We start from the raw sequence: 20,969 nt of genomic DNA on the forward strand, positions 1-20,969 counted from the left end.
TGTACAATGTAACTGGTATGAAAAAAATATTTTGTTTAGATCCCAGACAAACAAGGCAGAACTGGCACAGGGACAATACTTAAAAATCTTGTTCTGCTTAATGCCAATTATCTTTATTGTTTTTATTTAGAAAACCATGCTTCTGAAGCTAAATATACAAATATTGCAAACAAAACAATTTAAAAAATATAGAAACTGTAGATAGCATTTATGGATACTATTTATGAGCAGTTTGTGATTATTTTGAACAGTTAAAAACAAACATGTATCAGGGAGTCTGTACCTAGATCTAAGGTTAACTTGCACACACAAAGCACATATTTTAATCTAGACAGTTTATTATAGCATTCATTTGTATTTGTTTGCAAGGATTTAGCAGATGGGATCTGGGCAAAACTCCAAACATGGTGCAGGGTATTGTCTGCATTTATTCATCTATATGGTGAGGTACTGTCAGCCAGTTCCAACTGAAATTAGTACATCACTGTGTAACAATGTCAGTGTGTGACAACAGACAACATGGGTTTGTTATGAAGCCACATTGTCTAACAATTGAGAACCTTGCTGGATATACTTATTTGCATGATTCAGTAGATCTATACTCAAAATTATCTTTAGGTTTAATTGAAATATTTTGCCACAAAAAAAACCCTCATAGCCCATAGTAAAAAAACTGTTGCGCTGTTTGAAAAACATTGCATGAAAAAATGCCCATTGACTTGGCAAGTTTTTTGCGAATTTTTGGCAAAGCAAAACGGGTCAGATTCACCCATCACTAATCATCTTTTATGGACGACACAATGTGCAAACTGTTTTGTGCTTCTTTTTAGAGAACTTCTAAGGATAAATAATTATCTTATCCTATAAATATTTTATGGCTCTGTTTTGTTGTTTTTTCAGGATGCATTTTGGGAAGGCAACTAAAACCTGAAATTGTACAATTGTAAAAAGAGACCAAATGCTGGAAGGGTGCAGAGGGCAAAACAATATTTTACCTAAACTTTCTCGTATGTTCAAGTTCAGCTAAACTTGGCAAAACCTTGGTTTTTTTTTTGACAGTAAAAATAAAATGAGAGAACTAAAATGGTCATTTGCAACTAAAGCCAATGCTTTAGGATGCTCTAATTAATTACCCACAAGTGCACACATGGATGCTAAAGAACCCAAGAATTGCCGTCAGCTTAGCAGGTTCTAATTTGCCCATTGAACAAGATATCCAACATACACTACTTGGTAAGCAGATGCTATTTGACTGGGATTTTAGTGAAAAAACCCTTACACTTACTCATTTACATAGAATGTTACCATTTGGACCATTTATATAATAGACTATTACTATTGAGGAACATACAGATTTACAAAAATCTGGCAGTTGTGAAAAAAAAAATCTATGTGATCAATGTAATTTTACATAACGTGAAGACAAATCAGAAAAAAAGCTCTTTATACAGCAGAATAAACTTGTATGGGTATTGGATTCCTATTAGGCTTTTTTGATTAATTTTAGCATTCTGTACTAGCTGTTTGCAACATTCACCCTAAATTATTGGCAATAGTACATACAAAAAAAAAGTTGCTCAAAAAAAGATGCATTATTTTTCAACCAAAGTCTTTGAAATAAACATGATTAAAAAGTCAGGACTGAAAAATTTTAGACAGAGAAGTGAGAATTTGCACAATTAATAGTAAGAAAAAGAAAGCGTATAGTAACTCTGAAATGTTTTCTAAAATGTTCTTAGTTTATTTCATTAATGACTTGCCAAATTAATTCTCCTTCTGTTGCTGAATAATGATGAATGAATAATGTAAAATAAAGATTTTTTGTACTATTCGTAATTTGGGCTCCTGGATTCTACTGATTGAATGACTTCGGTGTTCCGGAGTGGTTCCTGCCCGTTATTCCAAATCCCTGTGTGTTGCTCCCCTTTGCTGAAGGTCTGGGGCGTGAGCACCCGGACCCAACATGGAAAGCGGTGAGCTTGTCCTATTATTTCTAAAATCCATGCTTCCTATGGTTTTGTCTATAGTGCCTTAATCCTTACCTGGACTCTGTGCTTTATGAACCTTTGACTTTTCCCTGCTTTGCTAGTAAGCCTGGTAACCTGTTTATTAACCATGCTTGTACCAATGCCTACCTTCTGCTTCGTTTTGTTCAGCTTGTCTGTACTACAATGGAGTAGTAGGCTTCATGCCTGTTTCCCAATAAGCTCCCTGCTAGCCACTACTTAAAACATAAAAGCAGTGGCCCCTGAGACTCCTCTGTGGCCCTCTGGTGGTCATTGGTAGTATGCTTTCTCCATTGTGCCTGACTAAGAACTGGCAATGGACATTTGTGAGGGCGCACTCTGTAGTCTGGGGAAAATGCTGGAGGCTCTGACTTACCTCAAGTCTGCTTCCAAGAAAACGGTTTTAACTTTGTTGCAATTATACTGCAATGATTTTGTTTATACTGTATATGATGCATGACATCCATCAACAGTTTATTTTTACCCCTTGTAAATCAAGTGACTGAAATCATGTTCTTCTTGCTTGTGGGGGTAGCTCAACCTCGGGGCAAATCACTCACTATGCTGCAAATCTCTGTAGATCTCTGATAAAAATCCCTTACTGTTGGCTCTGCCCACAGCTTTGCCTAAAACCCAGGCATCCATGAGTGTGAATCTGGCTGCAGCCTTGCCTGAACCCCAGGCACCCACAAGCAGACCTTGACTGGGATTCAACATAGGCCTTGGCATTTCAATTAGATTCATGGACATTGTCATTTCAAGTACATAGAGGCCCAAACAGACCTCCGACAGCCCACTAAATAGTGACTGTCTATGGCATCTTACAGCAGCCCTTCTGGCATTTGCCAGAATCCACAAATTGCAGTCTAGGCCTGCCCACAAGGGTGGCTGTTCCTGTGCCCTTACCTAAAACCTGAGCACTCATAAGGGTGACTCTGCCCATGGCCTCGCCTGATCCTGTGCCCCCAGGAGTTGGGCTTCTGCCTGTTCTGGTTTGCCTGAAGGTGATGTCCCTTCAAGATATAATTTTCTGCCCACAGCCTTGCCTAATCCTGTGCCCCCAGGAGTGGGGCTCCTGTCTGGCCCTGTTCCCCTAGCAGGGGGCCTTCTGCATATCCCAGGATGACTGAAGGGGGTGTCCCTCCAGCAATGTATGATGCCTGTGCTGTTCCAGATTCTCATATTCCCAGTACCTGAACAAAAAACTTTTTGTTATATTTATTCAAAGTGACAGGTTTCTTTCGGTCTTGATAAATGGATTGACATTCCCTGTATTAACGGGGCGGTTGACCTTTCAGTTAACTTTTAGTATGTTATAGAATCGGCAATTATAAGCAACTTTTCAATTGGTCTTCATTATTTTTTTATATAGTTTTTGAATTATTTGCCTCTTCTTTTGACTCTTTCCAGCTTTCAAATGGGGGGTCACCGACTCCATCTAAAAACAAATGCTCTGTAAGGCTAGAAATGTATTGTTATTGCTACTTTTTATTACTCATATTTCTATTCAGGCCCCCTCCTTTTGATATTCTAGTCTCTTGTTCAAATATATGCATGGTTGCTAGGGTAATTTGGACCCTAGCAACCATTCTGCTAAAATTGCAAACTGGAGAGCTGCTGAAAAAAAAGCTAAATAACTCAAAAAACACGAATAATAAAAATTTGTGATATTGTCTCTCTACATCATACTAAAAGGTAATTGAGTAAAAAATGTGAGCAACCCTTTTTCAAGCCAACCTATTCCATTTTGTTTTAGTTTTGCTTTCCCAGATCCTCCGTATTAATTATCAGGTGCAGCTCATTGTCAAAAATCTGCATTAAGAGAAGTAGAAGAAATTCCTCAACGGCCCCATACCTGTACCATCACTACTCCCAATACCCAAAAAGTGCCCAAAAGCACTCTGTTCTTGACAACTGCCAGTTCTGTCAACAATGCTGTGGTCCATTCTAGTACTGATAACATTATTTTACTACATATGGCAATTCCTATTATGATCTATGGCAGTGCTGTCCAAATGGTTCAGAGGGCTGGAATTTTTCTGGCCTATATTGTGGAGGGACGATAATGGAAGCCAGTGTTGACCACTCCCTGTTTTAAACCACACCCACTTTAAACCAAACCCATGTTGCCACAAGACCATGTCCACGTTAATTGTGGTAGCACACCAAAAAAACATATGGTTGGTGCTCAATGCAGGGATATCACTTATCACTCAATGGGGTCATTTATCAACACTGGGCAAATTTGCCTATGGGCAATAACCAATGGCAACCAATCAAATTGCTGCATTCATTGTTATACTTGCAGCTGGCTTTAAAAAGCTCATCAGTGATTGGTGGTTATGGGTAACAGCCCATGGGTAAATTTGCCCAGTGGTGATAAATGAAATGAACCCCAATATGTGAAAAAAAGTTAAGTCATATTAAGACATACTGTACCCTTAAATCAATATGGATACCACCCCCAGCACATGATTAAACACATTAGGGGCCTCTAACAAAAAAATGTCAAATGCTAACAGACCCCAGAACAAATACCAGGCTTATGTTCCACAGGCAGAGCAGGGCACACACAGGCAGATTATGGCACACATAGGGAGCATATGAAAGGCAGTGTCTGGAATACATAGGCAGAGTATGGCACACCCAAGGAGCAAAGGGCAGGCAGAGTATGGCACACCCAAGGAAAATAGGGCAGGCATAGTATGGCAAACCCAGGGAGCATAGGACAGGCACATACAGGGAGCATAGGGAAGGCAGAACAGAGCAGGAGACAGGGAAACCTATCATGACCATTCTACGATGTACTACATACAGTGAAACTGCTGGTGCTCCATTAGCATTTTGTATCAGGTGTGAACAGGTGAACTATGTGGGCAGTTTCAGTCTGGGTCTCAGGTGTGAACAGTACAGGTCTTGAGGGGTGTGAACACTTCAGGCGATTACAGCCTGAATTTGAGGTTTAAACAATTGGCCAGTCAATCTCTGTAGTGATACATTTTAAAGCTTAAACATGGTAAACAGACACAGAAGGCAGACTTTCATGTGGGGGCCACATAAGGGCCGGCAGCCAGTTGGACAGCCCTGATGTAGAGCAATTTATGGTGATTTGTGCCACAGGAAAAGTCATGGTCACAAATAACTCATCTGTTAAATGTAAATAAAAAAATAAAGACATTTCCAAGATGCAGGAAAAAGAAAATAAAACAAGATACTTAACTATCTAACTTTTCAACGTTTCAACAATGCTTTACTATAAGAATAAATGTCATACATTCTGTTAAGCCTTCTTATTTTTGAATTGTTCAGAACTAAAAAAAAATATTTGCTTCAAAAATGTAAAAGCTTCCTTTTTCTGCTTCATCTTATGCATTTCTAATCAATGCTTACTTCATTGGATGTCTCCCCCCATTTCTTTGTAACCTTTAAAAGATAGAAAGCTGATGACAGCTTGTCAGGGAACTCCTGTTAAGTCTTAGTACAAGAGGATGAGTCGAATTCATATCTGCCTAGAATCTGTATGACTTATTCAGCTCATTGTAAATACATGTTCTGTCTTGTAGAATAATAGTTCTAAGTATAATTTCAAATGTACTGTGAAGTTAAGGTTTTGGACGTCAAAGGCTTTAGACGTTATAGATAAAGTAAGCTTTGTATTCTACAGTATTTTGTTTCTTTGAAGACAGAAAAAAAGACTATTATTTCGAAGAGTATTTTATCATTGGCTGACTTTGCAAGGCCATAAATCCTATCTGAACTTTAATAAAAAAGTACTAAGCACTGCTTTAAGTAATGCAAAAAATGAATATGTGAATTTTTGATGCCATTGTCCTTGAAATTGTATACAGTCATTGTATTATTTAAGATAATACAAAGCATACCTCCCAACTGTCCCATTTTTAGAGGGACAGTCTGTCTTTTGACAGCTCAACCTGCAGTCCCTCATTTGTACTGGAAAGTCCAATTTTTCTCTGCACTGAACAGCCAGAAAAAGAAACAAAGTTTCTAACTTAATTGGCTTTTGGCAGAGAGCCCAGAACAGCCACAGCAGAAGATAAGATACATTTGTAACAATTCAAATGTATCTAGATAAGCAATCTAGATAAGCAAATACTGTAAGTAATTGTAACAATATACGATAACAGGTCTCTTGGAAAAGTTACACTCACAGCTTATAGGGCAATTCACCTTCATTAGCAAAACTGTAATAACTGAAAAAAGTTTTGTAAAATGAACATAGTAATTAGGGGGTGTGGCCACAAAAACAGGAGTGTTTTTTTGTCCCTCTTTTTATTTCCAAAATGTTGGGAGGTATGAAAAAGCAATATTTTTTTAAAAGCTTTCAGCAATGAATTGAATTTATGTATATTCAGAAAAGGATATATATACAAAGGCTAAACAATTTAAGGGGGGCATTAAGAAAACAAATATTTGGTATGTTTAAAGGTTCTATTTAAATGTACTCTAAGACATTTTGCAATTGTTATTTGTACTGTATTTTTTCTGACTCTTCTTTTCTGTAGTGACTATGGTCATTGGTTCTAGCAATTATAAAATTAGATTCTGTATTGTTATTTTTTGATGAATAATTAAGAAAGGAAATTATTATTTTGCAGATATCATGTTTTGATGTCATGTTTGCAGCACAAATTTGAAAATAAAAGCCCTTTTTTCTTTCTCCAACATTGCCCAATCTGGCTCTGTGTTACAGTTCTGTGCCTAAGCCTTGTATCCATGTATCCCTCATGGTTTGACCTTGTGTCTGTTCCTGGCTTTGCTTCCTTCCTGCTGCCTGTCCTGACCTATTGCCTGTTTTGACTTCAAAATATAAAAATATATAACTTATAAAAAAGTTAAATGACCAAAGTCTCTGAGTTTTCCCCTTGGTTGTCCGACCCAACGATCCTCGTTTCTCCTCGAGTGCAAAACAATAGTCCAAAATTTTCTTTAAGGGTCAGCGCTAATTAAAAGCTCAAAGGAAGAAGTATGATGGAAAAAGGAAAAGGATGAATTTTTTATAGTGTAGTATTTTACTGGGAGTTTTAGTTCCACAACCAAAATAGACTATTTGGTGCAGTTACCCTTTAAAATTCACCACAGGTGGCTATTGGATGGGTACTTACGAACGTTTAAATTTAACAAGTGCACATCACGTTTGTTGGAGATTAAAAAGTTGCAAGATATTTCTTCTAGGCTGGAAGAGGTTAAAATGCGCAGAAATAGTGTAAAACCCTTTTTATTAAATATCTAAAAAAACAATTGGTTACACTCACATTTTAGTAGTTAAAACCAGGCATATAATCACTTATCCGTGCAAATCCGTACTGCTACAAGTCTTTTCCAGCATTTGCTGTTGGGGTCCCGACCAGCGTTTCCTCCACGATCAGCTTGCTGCTTGACTGCTTTCTGGGCGCTTGGATGTGACGTCTGCCAACTATGCCTTACGCGTTTCGTCGCTTACCGACTTCATCAGACTTCACCTCTGCCTAATTCCTTAGTACTATGCTATTGGAATCCTCCCTGTTGCGTCTCAGGCTCCCTATCGATCCCACAAAAGGGCATCAGTGAAGACTGGTATCAGCAGGGGCCCCGGGTCCCCCAGTCCGACCCTGTGTGTATGGGTTTAGGAAAATCTGGGCAATAGGTCCCTGGAGTGAATGGATGAGACCAGGGTAAGCTTCCATTCCTTGCTCCAGTAAGGGGTTTCAGCTGCCAAACTAGAGGCAGTTAAGTAATTAAGGTGCAGGTGATCTGTAATTAAAAGGAGGTGTAAGGAGGTTTAAGGTCTCTAGGGCTTCTCCCTCCTTGAGTGGAGGAGGGTGAGAGGTCATGTAAACCTCCTTGAGTGGAAGAAGGAGATGTGCTTGTGTGTAGCTGGGAGAGTGATTCCCCCTGAGTTGGAGAGAACTCCAAAAGGAGAGAGGAAAAGAGAAACCCCTCCCAGGAGACAAGAGTGTCTTGAGTGAACCCCAGAGAGGATTCTGGGAATTGTGTCCAGTGAAAGCTGTAAGCACTGGAGAAATGTGAGTTTATGTGAACACCAGTGAGGGTGTTAAAGCAGGACTGTTAGGGGCCGATTCACAAAGGGTCGAATATCGAGGGTTAATTAACCCTCAATATTCGACTGGGAATTAAAATCCTTCGACTTCGAATATCGAAGTCGAAGGATTTCAGCACAAATAGTGCGATCAAACGATCGAAGGATTATTCCTTCGATCGAACGATAAAATCCTTTGAATCGAACGATTCGAAGGATTTTAATCCAACGATCGAAGGAATATCCTTCGATCCAAAAAACGTAGGAAAGCCTATGGGGACCTTCCCCATAGGCTAACATTGAGTTCGGTAGCTTTAAGATGGCGAACTAGGGGGTCGAAGTTTTTTCTTAAAGAGACAGTACTTTGACTATCGAATGGTCGAACGATTTTTAGTTCGAATAGTTCGTTTCGAAGTCGTAGTCGAAGGTCATAGTAGCCCATTCGATGGTCGAAGTAGCCCAAAAACACTTCGAAATTCGAAGTTTTTTTACTTCGAATCCTTCACTCGAAGTTAGTGAATCGGCCCCTAAATGTGAAGCAAGTGTGCTGAACCTGTGCCAAATAAAAGCCGGCCAAGCTTATAATAATTATATAATATATATATATATATAAATTTGAAATATAATATATATATATATTTCAAATTTTTATATATTATATAATTTATTTATTATTTTATTATTATATATTGATATTATACAGTATATATTTATGCTGCAAAAAGTCAGAATCTGAAATACCACCATCTCAGACCTGTCAAGGTCATATATACAAGTCAATGGGAGATGCCCCTATTCCAATTGGAAGTTATTGTGGTTTGCTCTGGGTTTATCCCGATAATCCAAAATTTTGGGGGTTTTCAAGCAAAAACCCATAAAACCAAGCGATTCTGGAAAAAAAAGTCAGAAAAAATCGTACAATTCGGGTTTTTCGCTCGATTTTATCTGTTTTTTCCCCCGATCCGAGTTATTTTATCAATAAATAAAGCAAAATAAAGAATAGGAGTTTGGTCAACCTTTTTTTTCAAGTTATGAGAAAAATTATGATTTTAGTAAATAACCCCCTTGATAATATAACAGGTATGAGTCGCAAACAGTTTATAAAATAAAAGAGGAATACACAGAACACCTATACTTTACTAAAAAATAAAGAATTTACTTGTCCTGGAGGCAAGGGAAACCAAATGAGATGAACTCTCAACCAAAATTGGTCCTCCAAAGTAAATTTAAATCTTGCACAGAAGAGCTGACTATTTATCACTGACTTCAGGGCTATTAGGTAACTTGACACTCCCCCCTCCCTCAAGAATGCAAAGGAGAGTGGTCTAGCAGGACACAGATTGAGTTTTTTTAATAACTTCCAGTGAGTATGGACTGCACCAAGCCTATAATAACCATACCTCATTAAAGGAACGTAGTATAAAAATATTATATTCATTATAATATTATATTCATGGTTTTTCCTGTTGGTTCCATACACACCAAACATCATTGCTGTATGACCTGCCCCTGTCCTCATATTCCCATCTGATAAACTGGGTACCTAGGCTAGTCATGTTTTGACATCTAAAATTGTATTGATCCCATAACCAGTTCTTTATACCAGTGGTACAACAGGATTCAGGGATGATACATGTGTTTGAGTTTGTTATAGTGTGACCCCCACATCACTTATGAGGGTTCTTGATGTGAACTCTAAAGTCTGAGATCTGTATGTTCCTAATGTTCCCAGAATAGATATTAAACAGCTTGCTGTACCAGTTACATGGCCTTGATTTCCACACAGATGTTGGAGAGTATAATTGAAATATATTGATACCGGCCAATTTCAAATGTCTGTCATTCAAAACTTTTGCAGAGGTTTTGGTGGAACGAGTGGAAAGATTATTGGGAGGGGCTGGGGAAGACCCAGCGGTCTTGGTACACATAGGTACCAATGACAAAGTTAGAGGAGGTGGTGAAGTCCTCAAAAATGATTTTAAAAAACTAGGTGCAAAGCTGAGGGCGAGGACTTCCAAGGTAATTTTCTCAGAGATATTACCTGAGCCACGAGCAACACTAAGGAGACAGCGGGAGCTGTTTTGGGAGAGAAGATAGCTAGAGGGTTGGAGGAGATTTTAAACTAGGTGTGGGGGGGGTGAGGGATCAGTAAAAGATTCAGGGAAAATGGGGGAGGAGATTTGGCTGGGGATACTGTTAAGGATAGGGAGGACCACATGTCATATGTTCAATATGGTACCAGTATTAAATGTATGTTTACAAATGCAGGAAGTCTGACTGGTAAAATGGGAGAGCTAGAGCTGCTGGTGTTGGAAGGAAAATATGATGTGATTAGTGTGGCCGAAACATGGCTGAATGAGTCGCATGACTGGGCAGTAAATATCAGTGGGATAGAGGCAATAGAAAAGGAGGAGGGGTATGTCTGTATGTTAGGCAGGATTTAAAAGCTCATATAAAGGAGGAGGTTATGTTAGAAAATGAGGGGGCAGAAGTCGTATGGGTGGAGTTCTTCACCAATTGTAAAGAATCCAGCAAATTAATTGTAGAAGTATGCTATAGACCCCCTAATGTAAGTGAGGAGGAAGAGACAAAGCTCCTAATGCAAATAGAAAAGGCTGCTAGTTTAGGTAAAGTAATGATAATGGGGGATTTTAATTACCCAGATATTGACTGGAGCAACGGTACTGCTAGATCAGTTAATGGGAACAAGTTTATAAACTTATTGCATGACAATTTTTTAGCACAGGTTGTTGAGGAGCCTACCAGAAAAAATGCTATTCTTGATTTAGTGATCTCAAATGACCCAGAACTTATAGCAAATGTGCAAGTCATTGAATCCCTGGGTAATAGTGACAATAATGTTATATCTTTTAATGTCTGGTGCAAAAAACAAAAATATACTGGGGCAACAAAAACCATGAATTTTGGAAAAGCTAATTTTAGTGCCTTGAGGGCTGCCCTACAGAGCATTGATTGGGGCATTAGGTTTTCGGCTAAAAACACAGAACAGAAATGGTTGTCCTTTAAAATGATATTAAATCATTACTGTTCTCAATTTATTCCCTTAAGGACTAAACATAGAAGCTCTAAGAATCATCCTGTGTGGCTTAATACAGAAGTAAAGAAGTTAATAGGAAAGAAGAGAAATGCATTGAAAAACTACAAATCTGTAGGGACAAACTAACCCTAAAAAGTTTTTTAAATATATTAATAGTAAAAATATGCAGGTTGAGAGTGTTGCTCCCTTAAATAATGGTACCAGTATGGTTGTAACTGATACAGAAAAGGCAAATGTGTTAAATCAGTTCTTTTCTTCAGTGTATACAATAGAGGAGTCTGGGTTCAAAGGCTCACTTTATAACTGCACGAATGGTTCTGCTCAATCTAGTCAGTGGCTGACTCAGGGTATGATTCAAAAAGCTTTAATATAAATTAATGTAAACAAGGCTCCAGGGCCTGATGGCATACACCCCCGGGTTCTAAGAGAGCTTAGTTCAGTTTTAGATCAGCCCTTATTTCTGATTTTCTCAGAGACACTGTCATCTGGTATGGTATTGATTCGAGAAAAGCTGATGTTATTCCAATATTTAAAAAGGGATTACGATCTCAGCCTGGCAATTATAGGCCAGTAAGCTTGACATCTGTGGTGGGAAAATTATTTGAGGGCTTGTTAAGGGATCACATTCAAAATTTTGTCCTAATGAATGGCATTATGAGCAACAATCAGCATGGCTTTATGAAGGATAGGTCATGTCAGACGAATTTGATTGCATTTTATGATGTGGTAAGTAAGATTCTGGACAGTGGGGGGGCAGTAGATGTGATCTATTTGGATTTTGCCAAAGCGTTTGATACTGTGCCCCACAAACGACTGCTTTCTAAACTAAGGTCTGTTGGGCTTATTGAAGTCATTTGCACATGGATAGGAAACTGGCTACAGGATCGGGTACAGAGGGTGGTTGTTAATGGGACATTCTCTACTTGGAGTAAGGTTCTTATTGGGGTCCCCCAGGGCTCAGTATTGGGTCCACTTTTATTTAACTTGTTCATTAATGACTTAGGGGAGGGTGTTGTAAGTAATGTATCAGTGTTTGCAGATTACACAAAATTATCCAGCCCAATTAATTCCATCCAGGATGTGGCATCCTTGAAACAGGATCTTGACAAACTGGCAATCTGGGCAGCTAAGTGGCAAATGAGATTCAATGTTGAAAAAAGTCATGCACCTGGGATGTAAAAATATCCAAGCCACTTATACCCTTAATGGGATTGCACTAGGCAAATCCATTATGGAAAAGGACCTTGGAGTCCTTGTAGATGATAAACTTGGCTGTAGCAAGCAATGCCAGTCGGCAGCATCAAGGGCAAATAAGGTCTTGAGCTGTATTAAAAGGGGCATAGAGTCAAGGGAGGAGGGGGTCATTCTTCCACTGTATAGAGCACTTGTAAGGCCCCATCTAGAATATGCTGTACAGTTTTGGTCTCCATCACTCAAACAGGACATTATTGTATTAGAGAGGGTACAGAGAAGGGCAACTAAGCTGGTAAAGGTATTGAAAATCTTAGCTATGAGGAAAGACTGGCCAAATTGGGGATGTTCACGCTGGAGAAGAGGCACTTAAGGGGTGATATGATGACTATGTATAAATATATAAGGGGATCATATAATAATCTCTCTAATGCTTTATTTACCAGTAGGTCTTTCCAGCTGACATAAGGTCACCCATTCCGATTAGAAGAAAAGAGGTTCCGCCTAAATATTCGGAAGGGGTTTTTTACAGTGAGAGCCGTGAAGATGTGGAATTCTCTCCCTCAATCAGTTGTACAGGCTGATACATTAGATAGCTTTAAGAAGGGGTTGGATAGCTTTTTAGCAAGTAAGGGAATACAGGGTTATGGGAGATAGCTCATAGTCCAGGTTGATCCAGGGACTAGTCTGATTGCCATTTTGGAGTCAGGAAGGAATTTTTCCCCCTCTAAGGCAAATTGGAGAGGCTTCAGATGGGTTTTTTGCTTTCCTCTGGATCAACTGGCTTTTTTCAAAGGGACTGTTGAAATCAACTGCCTCTTAGACTCCTCAGAGTGTTTCTTATTATATTCTTATCTCTATTCATTTAGGATCCTCATAGCGAAAAGTACTGCTATGCTACCACTCCTCACTGAGACCACTTATCTTACCACTGTTGTGGATTCTTTTACTGGGACCGCAGCCTATATTTTCACTTTGATTTTAACCCCCCCTCCACACATGCAAAGAATGTGACTTTATATAATAATTATTGAACTTGTTAGCCAGAATGCCTAGGACCTGGGGTAGTTCTGTAATTTGAATCTCCATACCTTAAGTCTACTAAAAAAGCATGTAAATATTAAATTAACCCAATAGGATTGTTTGTCTGTAATAAGGATTAATTATAACTTGTATTATAACACAAACATTTATTTTATTTCTAATACTGACATGTATACTGTAGAATACAGACAGATATACTGACAAAAGTATCATGTACTAATATCTTAATTAAAGTTAATATTTGCAGTTATCAAATTACTGGACGGGGGAGTTAAAGAAACTTAACCTGAGGTAATAAAAGCATCAGGAAGCTTCAGTAGTACTATATACAATGCGAGCTTCACAATTTAAAATTTATAATAATAATTTATAATATATAATAATTTATAATAAGCTTCCTGCTATGAACCTAAGTAGCAGCAGTTACAATAAATAATCTAAAATATATTTATTAAATGTAGCAATTTAGATTCTAAACTTTTTTATTTTTGCTGTAGTATTCTAGGGTAAACATTCTGGATGAAACACAAGTGTTTTGCCACTTTTTATCTCACCAAACATATTTTAATTAACAGAAATGTAAGTAATTGGTAATTATGAATAAATTAAGGGGTTAGCTATACAAACATGTTGATATTAAGTTATAATACACAAAAGCCATGAATATCTTGTAAATTATATCCTTATAAACGGTGAGTAGTGATGTAATTTCTGTCACATGACTCACTAAAATTTGTGTATTATAATTAATAAAGTACACCCAGTTGTAAAATATGAGGATATTATAAGTTACCTCGGAGTTCCATGACCTGTATAAAAACACTCGGCCTTCGGCCTCGTGTTTTTATATGGTCATGAAACTCCTCGGTAACTTATAATATCCTTATATTTTACAAGAGGGGGTACTTTATTCACTATATATTTTGCCTGCTTACTATGAGTTGCCTATAGCTCTTCCGTGCTCTTGCCCTCCCTTGTTCCTGCCTCTATACCCATTCCATCCTGCCCCTGTCTGTTCCTGGCTCTACATCTGCTCCATCCCATTGCTGCCTTTGTTCTTTTGTGTCCCACTTCAGACTGTCCAACTCTCTCCCAAACAGTCACTTGCTTTAAGGACTCACCACCAATTAGATCCATGTATTGTGTATTTCCCCTTTAAGTCCCTGACAATCCCATTGTGAATGATCTCGGTAAGCAATGGGCAGAAAGTCTTTCCAAACAAATTATGTAGAAAATGTGTTACCCACAATCTCTGTTCAAGAAAGGTTTGTATGTTCTCCTGTGCCACTATGAATGAATTCACAGAAGTCTACAGCAACCCAGCTGGACTTGCATCTTATTCACTATTATTCCAAGGATGATAAACAGCAATAGGACATTAAATAAATGTAAAATTGTCATGTTGCCTTGCCAATCAGTTTTCCATTGAATTTTATTGGAAACAGTCTCTCAGAACAACACAGCCTTTTTAGAAACTTAGGGAACTAGGATATAATATTGAACAGTTATCTTGGGACCTCAGCATCTCCTGCTGCGAGTATGCCACATACAGTATTAGATGGAATTTATTGATAAGCCATAACAAAGACCCTTTGTACACAGTGCTTTAGCCAGTTTATATCCATGTAAAAACTTTACAAAGGCCAACAGACCTTGGTCTTACTTTAGAATGCAATTTCATACATTGCTTTACAGTCAAAATATGGAGCAATGTATCAAGTTCTTGGATCAAATCCAAATAGATCACAACTTCTGCACCCCCACTGTCCTACTTCTCACTAAAAGCAAATACAATTTGTCTCATAAGACATATGCTTCATAAAGCAAGCAGGTCGGAGCGGATGCACACCCACAACAACCTTTGAAGAGTGCAGTCTGGTGCTCAGTAATGGAGGATTCGGCAACCTCCCATAGAACGTAAAGAACAGGCCTGTGCCCTGCCTGTACAGGCAGGGAGAGTTACACGCTTTGTATCTAATTTGTTTCTATGCACTTAATCATTAGTTGCCAGATTATTTCCTGATCCACTGCTTATTACTTTGTTTCATTAAGCCCTTCCTTTTTAGTGGCTTTGCTATTCAATTAATTCACAGACTTGTATTTGGACTTAATTATCTTTTTCTTTTTTTAATTCTTATTTCTTTACTTTTTTGATGGACTTTTTCACTTTTATTTACCTTTGAGCTTTTTTTCCATGGACTACACTGCATCACAAAGTATTTCACTGGATTATTCCTTTGTGGGGGTGGGCTGACCATATTGCCTATATCACTGTATATTGAGTTGCTGCCTTTACAATTGTGTATGTAAGTTTCTTAATTGATTACCCTATATATATTTTTTTTTGTACCACAGGTTCCATATGATTAACAAAGGGGTGTGGCCCCGAATGTTGCGCTTTTGCACAAATAATAAAAGCAAGGTTTTCCCTGCCAGCAAATGCCTTGTGTGCCAGTAACCAGTGGCGTAACTACCGGTGGAGCAGGGGGTGCGATTGGGCCAGGGCCCGCACCCCCTCAGGCCCCCCCGGCAGCTCGCACGCCACTCTTCTAAGGTAAATGTGGCCTTTTCCGGCCGTACAGAGGGGGCGGGGCCCGGCTGCACGTCCCGCGCCAGGGCCCGCCCCCCTCTAGTTACGTCTCTGCCGTTAACTTTGTTCTTTATACTAATCCAGAACATACTCTTTAATGTGATCTCTTAGCAAACCTTCAAATAACTTGCCCACCAAATTTATGGGCTTATAAATGCCAGGCTGAGATCATAATCTCTTTTTTTTTATTTTTTTTTAAAAATAGTTTGGCTAAAACTGAACTAAGCTCTCTAAGTACCTGAGGGTATTTTCCATCTAGCACTGGTGCCTTGTTCACAATAATCTCTAGTAAAGTTTCCATGCACTATATCCTGTGTGAACCGTTTGCTTGACTAAACAGAGCCATCTGTGCATCAAGTAGATATTGAAACTGTGACTCCTCTATTGTATACACTAAGAACTAATTCAGCACTTTTGCATATTGCCATTTAAACCAAATTATTTCCATTATTTAATGGAGTCACACATTCATCCTGAAACTTTTTAATGTTACTATGCTTAAAAACTTTTTTGCCACTTATGTATTATATAATATTTATTATACATTTTGAATTCAAAAATCCCCAACAATAAATATGATGGCATACAGCAAATTGTCTTAGGATAACCTGCTATACTAACATTTTTGTTCTCAAGATGAACTTCTAAGTTATGGAATGGTCCATCTCATTGTTTAATTGTAATTTATCAGTCCTGTGATTTTATAACAAATGGATGGATGATTCGTTGCATTTCGTTGTATCCTAAGGAATGCCCAAGTATGCTCTGGATATACTAGAACCTAAGTATTTATATTAATTATATTGTTCTTTTGAATTCAGAGTATACACTTTAGTTCAATTTCATCCCATCCTGGTAAATCATAAATCAAATTTTATGCAGCCCCGCTTATTTTTCCAGACATCTATATATCTTTTATGATCAACAGTTCTTTAATGCTTTACTTCCACCTCTATCTACCTGTATTCCTCAAGCACAGCATGCTGAATTGAGATTGCCCACTTCAGGCAACAGTTTTCTTTTTTAAAAAATGCTATGGTGAAATATCTTATTATGTGTTGAAGCACCCCTGCCCAAGCTTAAAGACTACAACTCATTTAGTGCCGTGCATAACTGCACCTAAAAAACATTTTTTTTTTGTTTTTACTGCATTCTAATAGGATTGTATTACTAAAATTGCAATATGGTCAAACTAGTGTAAATTAGGTCTAAACACAAACTAAATAATAGTTATATTGCAAATTGGATAGGGCACTTACCAATCAGTTCTTTGTTTCTTACATCTAAGGCCATATTTCGCAAAGCAGTAGCAACTGCACATACAACTCTATCATTATCTACACGAAGAAGTTCCACAAGTATAGGCAGGCCTTTCTCTTTACGGACAGCAGCACGGATATAAACTGACCACTGCAAAGAAAAGAAAATCAATAGGTCATTAAAATTCAGTTCCTAAACATGTATGTAAACATTTATTACACTATAAGCAAAATTATGCAGTGCTACTGTCTAGTGGCATACAAAGATATTACTCAAAGCAACAGCAGAACTTTGAAGGAAGATGCTAATCTAATACACTCACAGATAAAAATTGGCAAAAGATAGAGCCATAGATATATTCAACATACAAGAATACAGCAAGAATACATCAAACCTTTGCTTCCTACCTTTACGTATTTAACTGTTGCATTGACAAAATTGTTTTTGAGTAGATTCAAGGGGATCATCTGACTTCTTCATCTGAATTTTGTTTTACTTTTTTAAAAGTAAATAAAGAAAAGGGCACACTCTCTTGTGTAGTACATTCAAAATAATTGCAAGTACAAGCTTGTAGTGACAAACTTGATCATCAAAAGGGCAATGCTACACTGACTTTTGATATGCGAGTTTCTCACTAAGATCTTGTAAGTACAATTTTATTACTTAATAAACATGTGAATGTACTACACCAGGATGTGTGCCTTTCTTTATATTTACTTTTAAGACAATTTGTATTATGCCTACTGTGATATTACCGTGGACCAAATTAGATCACAATGTTGTGGCTTGATTTACAATGGTCTACCCATCTAAGTGCTAACAAAATTTTACAGTTCATTTACATTCGCACATTTTATTTTTTAGATGATGTTTGAACAGCTTGCACTTTCTCTTTAGGGCACTTTAAGGTAAACTATAAATTACTTTTGATGAATATTTAAGCTTTTTAAAAAGGCTTTCTTAATCTGCCTGAGCTATGTGTAATTCTATTTTTTTAACACAATACAGGGTTGGACCGGGCTCCAGCTCTTGTGGGCCCTGCTCCCTGCCCTTGCTGCCCTGATCTCTTCTCTCTCTGGCCCCAGTCGTGGCAAGGTACGCACATACGCATGCGCACGGGGGGGTGCTCTTGCCAGGTTTCATAGGGGGATTTGCAGCAGCAGCCCTGGTGGGCCCCCCAGTCAGACCCTGAAAAGATATAAGGATCTAAATACCAAAGTAATAAAAAAAATAATATTTTCCATACTACAGGATTATGTTAGAAAGATATGTTGTTTAATGCACTAAAATACAGTTCGTAAGCACCATGCCTCTTGAATGTGCTAATACTGTACCAAATATGTAGTTTTATGGGTATTTTTGATCTTATATAGATCAAAGATATATGTACCATAGATTGTAAGGCCAACAATTCCACTAAATATTTTTACCACAGGATACCATATATTTGTGAAAAGTACACTTTCAGATTAATCCAAAATAGGTAAATATGTTTTTATAGTCAAAACTACCAAAAATATCTACAATGTTTTTTTTTTATAAAAGAAAATGCCTCAAAGCTAGAAATAAGGTTCCATGGTACATAAATCCTAACTATGAATGCCAGTAGTTTTTATAGTTTGTACAGGATTATCAAAGTAGGTGGCATGTAGGGAACCCAAAATGAAAATATTCCAAATGAATTGCCACTTCACCTACTGCAAAATCAACACAATTACTGCATATTATGTGGGGGATAAAGCCACAAAAATAAATACACATTCTTCCGAATCCACAGCGACCAAACTACAAAGCTTTGGTAAAGTTATTGGATCTGATCACATATCTGAAAATCACCTCACCACTTACATTTTACAGGATCTTATTTCCCACATATCATTAGGTAACCAGTAATAATAGGACAAATATGAATGAGAGGGGTTTTCTAAACAGTTTGATGTCGTGTATTACTTTATGCAAACTACTGCAAACATTTCCTGATTGTTTTGTAAATGGAAAAAGATGCAAAGAAATAAGTGGACCCCAGAAAACCATATATTTTTGAAAAGTATACTTTTTACCAAAACCAAAATTAGTATACATCTTTCTACTTTATACTGTAAAGCTTTCTTTCAGTTTTCAGTTTTGTTTTAATGACATTTCTGAAATCATGTCAAAGCTTGCATTGTACAGCATCTAATCTCCTAAATGTCATTAGGTACCAGGATAAAACAGTCAAAATATGAATTACAGGAGTCTATTAAACAGTTTGATTTCCATTAGGCAAAGGATTTCCAAAGTATGCTTCTTGTAGAGACCCCAAAATGAAAATAGTGCATATGAAGTTTTATGGCTGACATACTGGGGTTCATTTCTCAATACTGGGCAAATTTGCTCAAGGGCGCTAACCCCTAATAATCAATTAGTGATTGGCTTTTTCCAGGCAACTGCAATTAGAACAATGCATGCAACAATTTAATTGGTTGCCATGGGTTCCTGCCCACAGGCAAATTTGCTCATAGTTGATAAATAACCCCACTGTCTGCATCAAACAAGCACACTGCACTGATTTTTTGTGTGCTGTAAGAAGATATCAGAACACCAACTATTTTTGGTGAGTTTTAGAGTTTCTTGTGTCTAAATATTATGGCATAAAAGCCTTATATAGTAGTAGAAGTTACACAATGGCTAATGCATGAAATTGATTATTGAGACCAGACTCTTAAGAAAGTCAGATATCTTTCTTTGCAGAGGAATTGCATTCATTACAAGAGAGACATGTTCAAATGTTGTAGTCTAGCATATTTTCATAACACTTCAACAAAACTGTGCCAGAAAATGACATTGGTTTAATTAGGGGAAGGCACATAGATCAAATTATCTAACATCACTGATGTTCCAACGTCAAGCTACAGAGCATGCGCAGCCACCATCTTTGTCTCCCTGCACAGAACAAGGCTCTGACTCCACACTGCAAGTGTTTCAAAAACAATTTGAAATTTAGCTTACGGCATGGAGCTCACACGCCAGATAAGAGAAATAGATGACAGGGTAGACCATTTGAAACACACTGCAGACGACCACACGGCAGCCATACAGGATGACAGCAGCTGGAAAGCAAAATTGAGGATCTAGAAAATAGATTGCGGAAGGGTAACCTGAGGGTGAGGGGAGTCCCAAATGGACTACAATACCACCTACCAGACAACTGAAATCTCCATCTCTGCAACCACCACCTAAAGATCAAAAGCATTACTGCCACAGAACGGACCTGGACGCAGCCTGATCTGCAACTGGAAAATCTATCAACCATTCCCTGTTTTATGGGTAACACAAAACCCTTCTTTCTGGATAAGAAAATTCCACCATAATATCCCTCTGAAATATTTTACGGACTTCTCCCGCTAAGCGCAAGGTACCGTCAGTGGATATGGGATATTGCTGCCCCACCGAGAGCATTCTTGTAGAGGTCCTAGCTTAGTGTGGGTACCCACAGCAACACTGTGCTCAACAATGAAAATTTATTCTTTAGTTGTTTGCATGTACAGTTCATTATTCTATCTATATGTTCTATACCTTTCCTGCAGCAAAGTCTGATATATACTGTTTTGTGGCAACTAATGTTGGTAACAAGCAGACTGCAGACTACAACCTACGACACGAAGCAGAAAGCTAACAGAGGAAACAAAACAAAAAAATACATGCATGCCAAATGGAACAAGCTGAAACGTCAATCTGCAAAACAAAATACAAATTCTACAGATATGTAAACAAGCCTGATAAAAAATCTACTTAAGACAGATA

At 37.9% G+C, this 20,969-nt stretch overlaps 1 protein-coding gene across 10 annotated transcripts in view; it reads right to left on the bottom strand.

The window, feature by feature from the left end:
• LOC108718510 (catenin delta-2) overlaps positions 1-20,969 on the bottom strand; it is a 757,810-nt gene that overhangs the window by 64,141 nt on the left and 672,700 nt on the right. For all 10 annotated transcript variants that reach the window (XM_041566188.1, XM_041566184.1, XM_041566181.1 and 7 more), the window contains one exon: positions 17,186-17,336. In XM_041566188.1, the coding sequence (XP_041422122.1) occupies positions 17,186-17,336 (151 nt within the window). The remainder of the gene's footprint in view (positions 1-17,185; positions 17,337-20,969) is intronic.

The sequence above is a fragment of the Xenopus laevis genome, chromosome 6L (assembly GCF_017654675.1).
Source record: "Xenopus laevis strain J_2021 chromosome 6L, Xenopus_laevis_v10.1, whole genome shotgun sequence".
NCBI lineage: Eukaryota > Metazoa > Chordata > Amphibia > Anura > Pipidae > Xenopus > Xenopus laevis.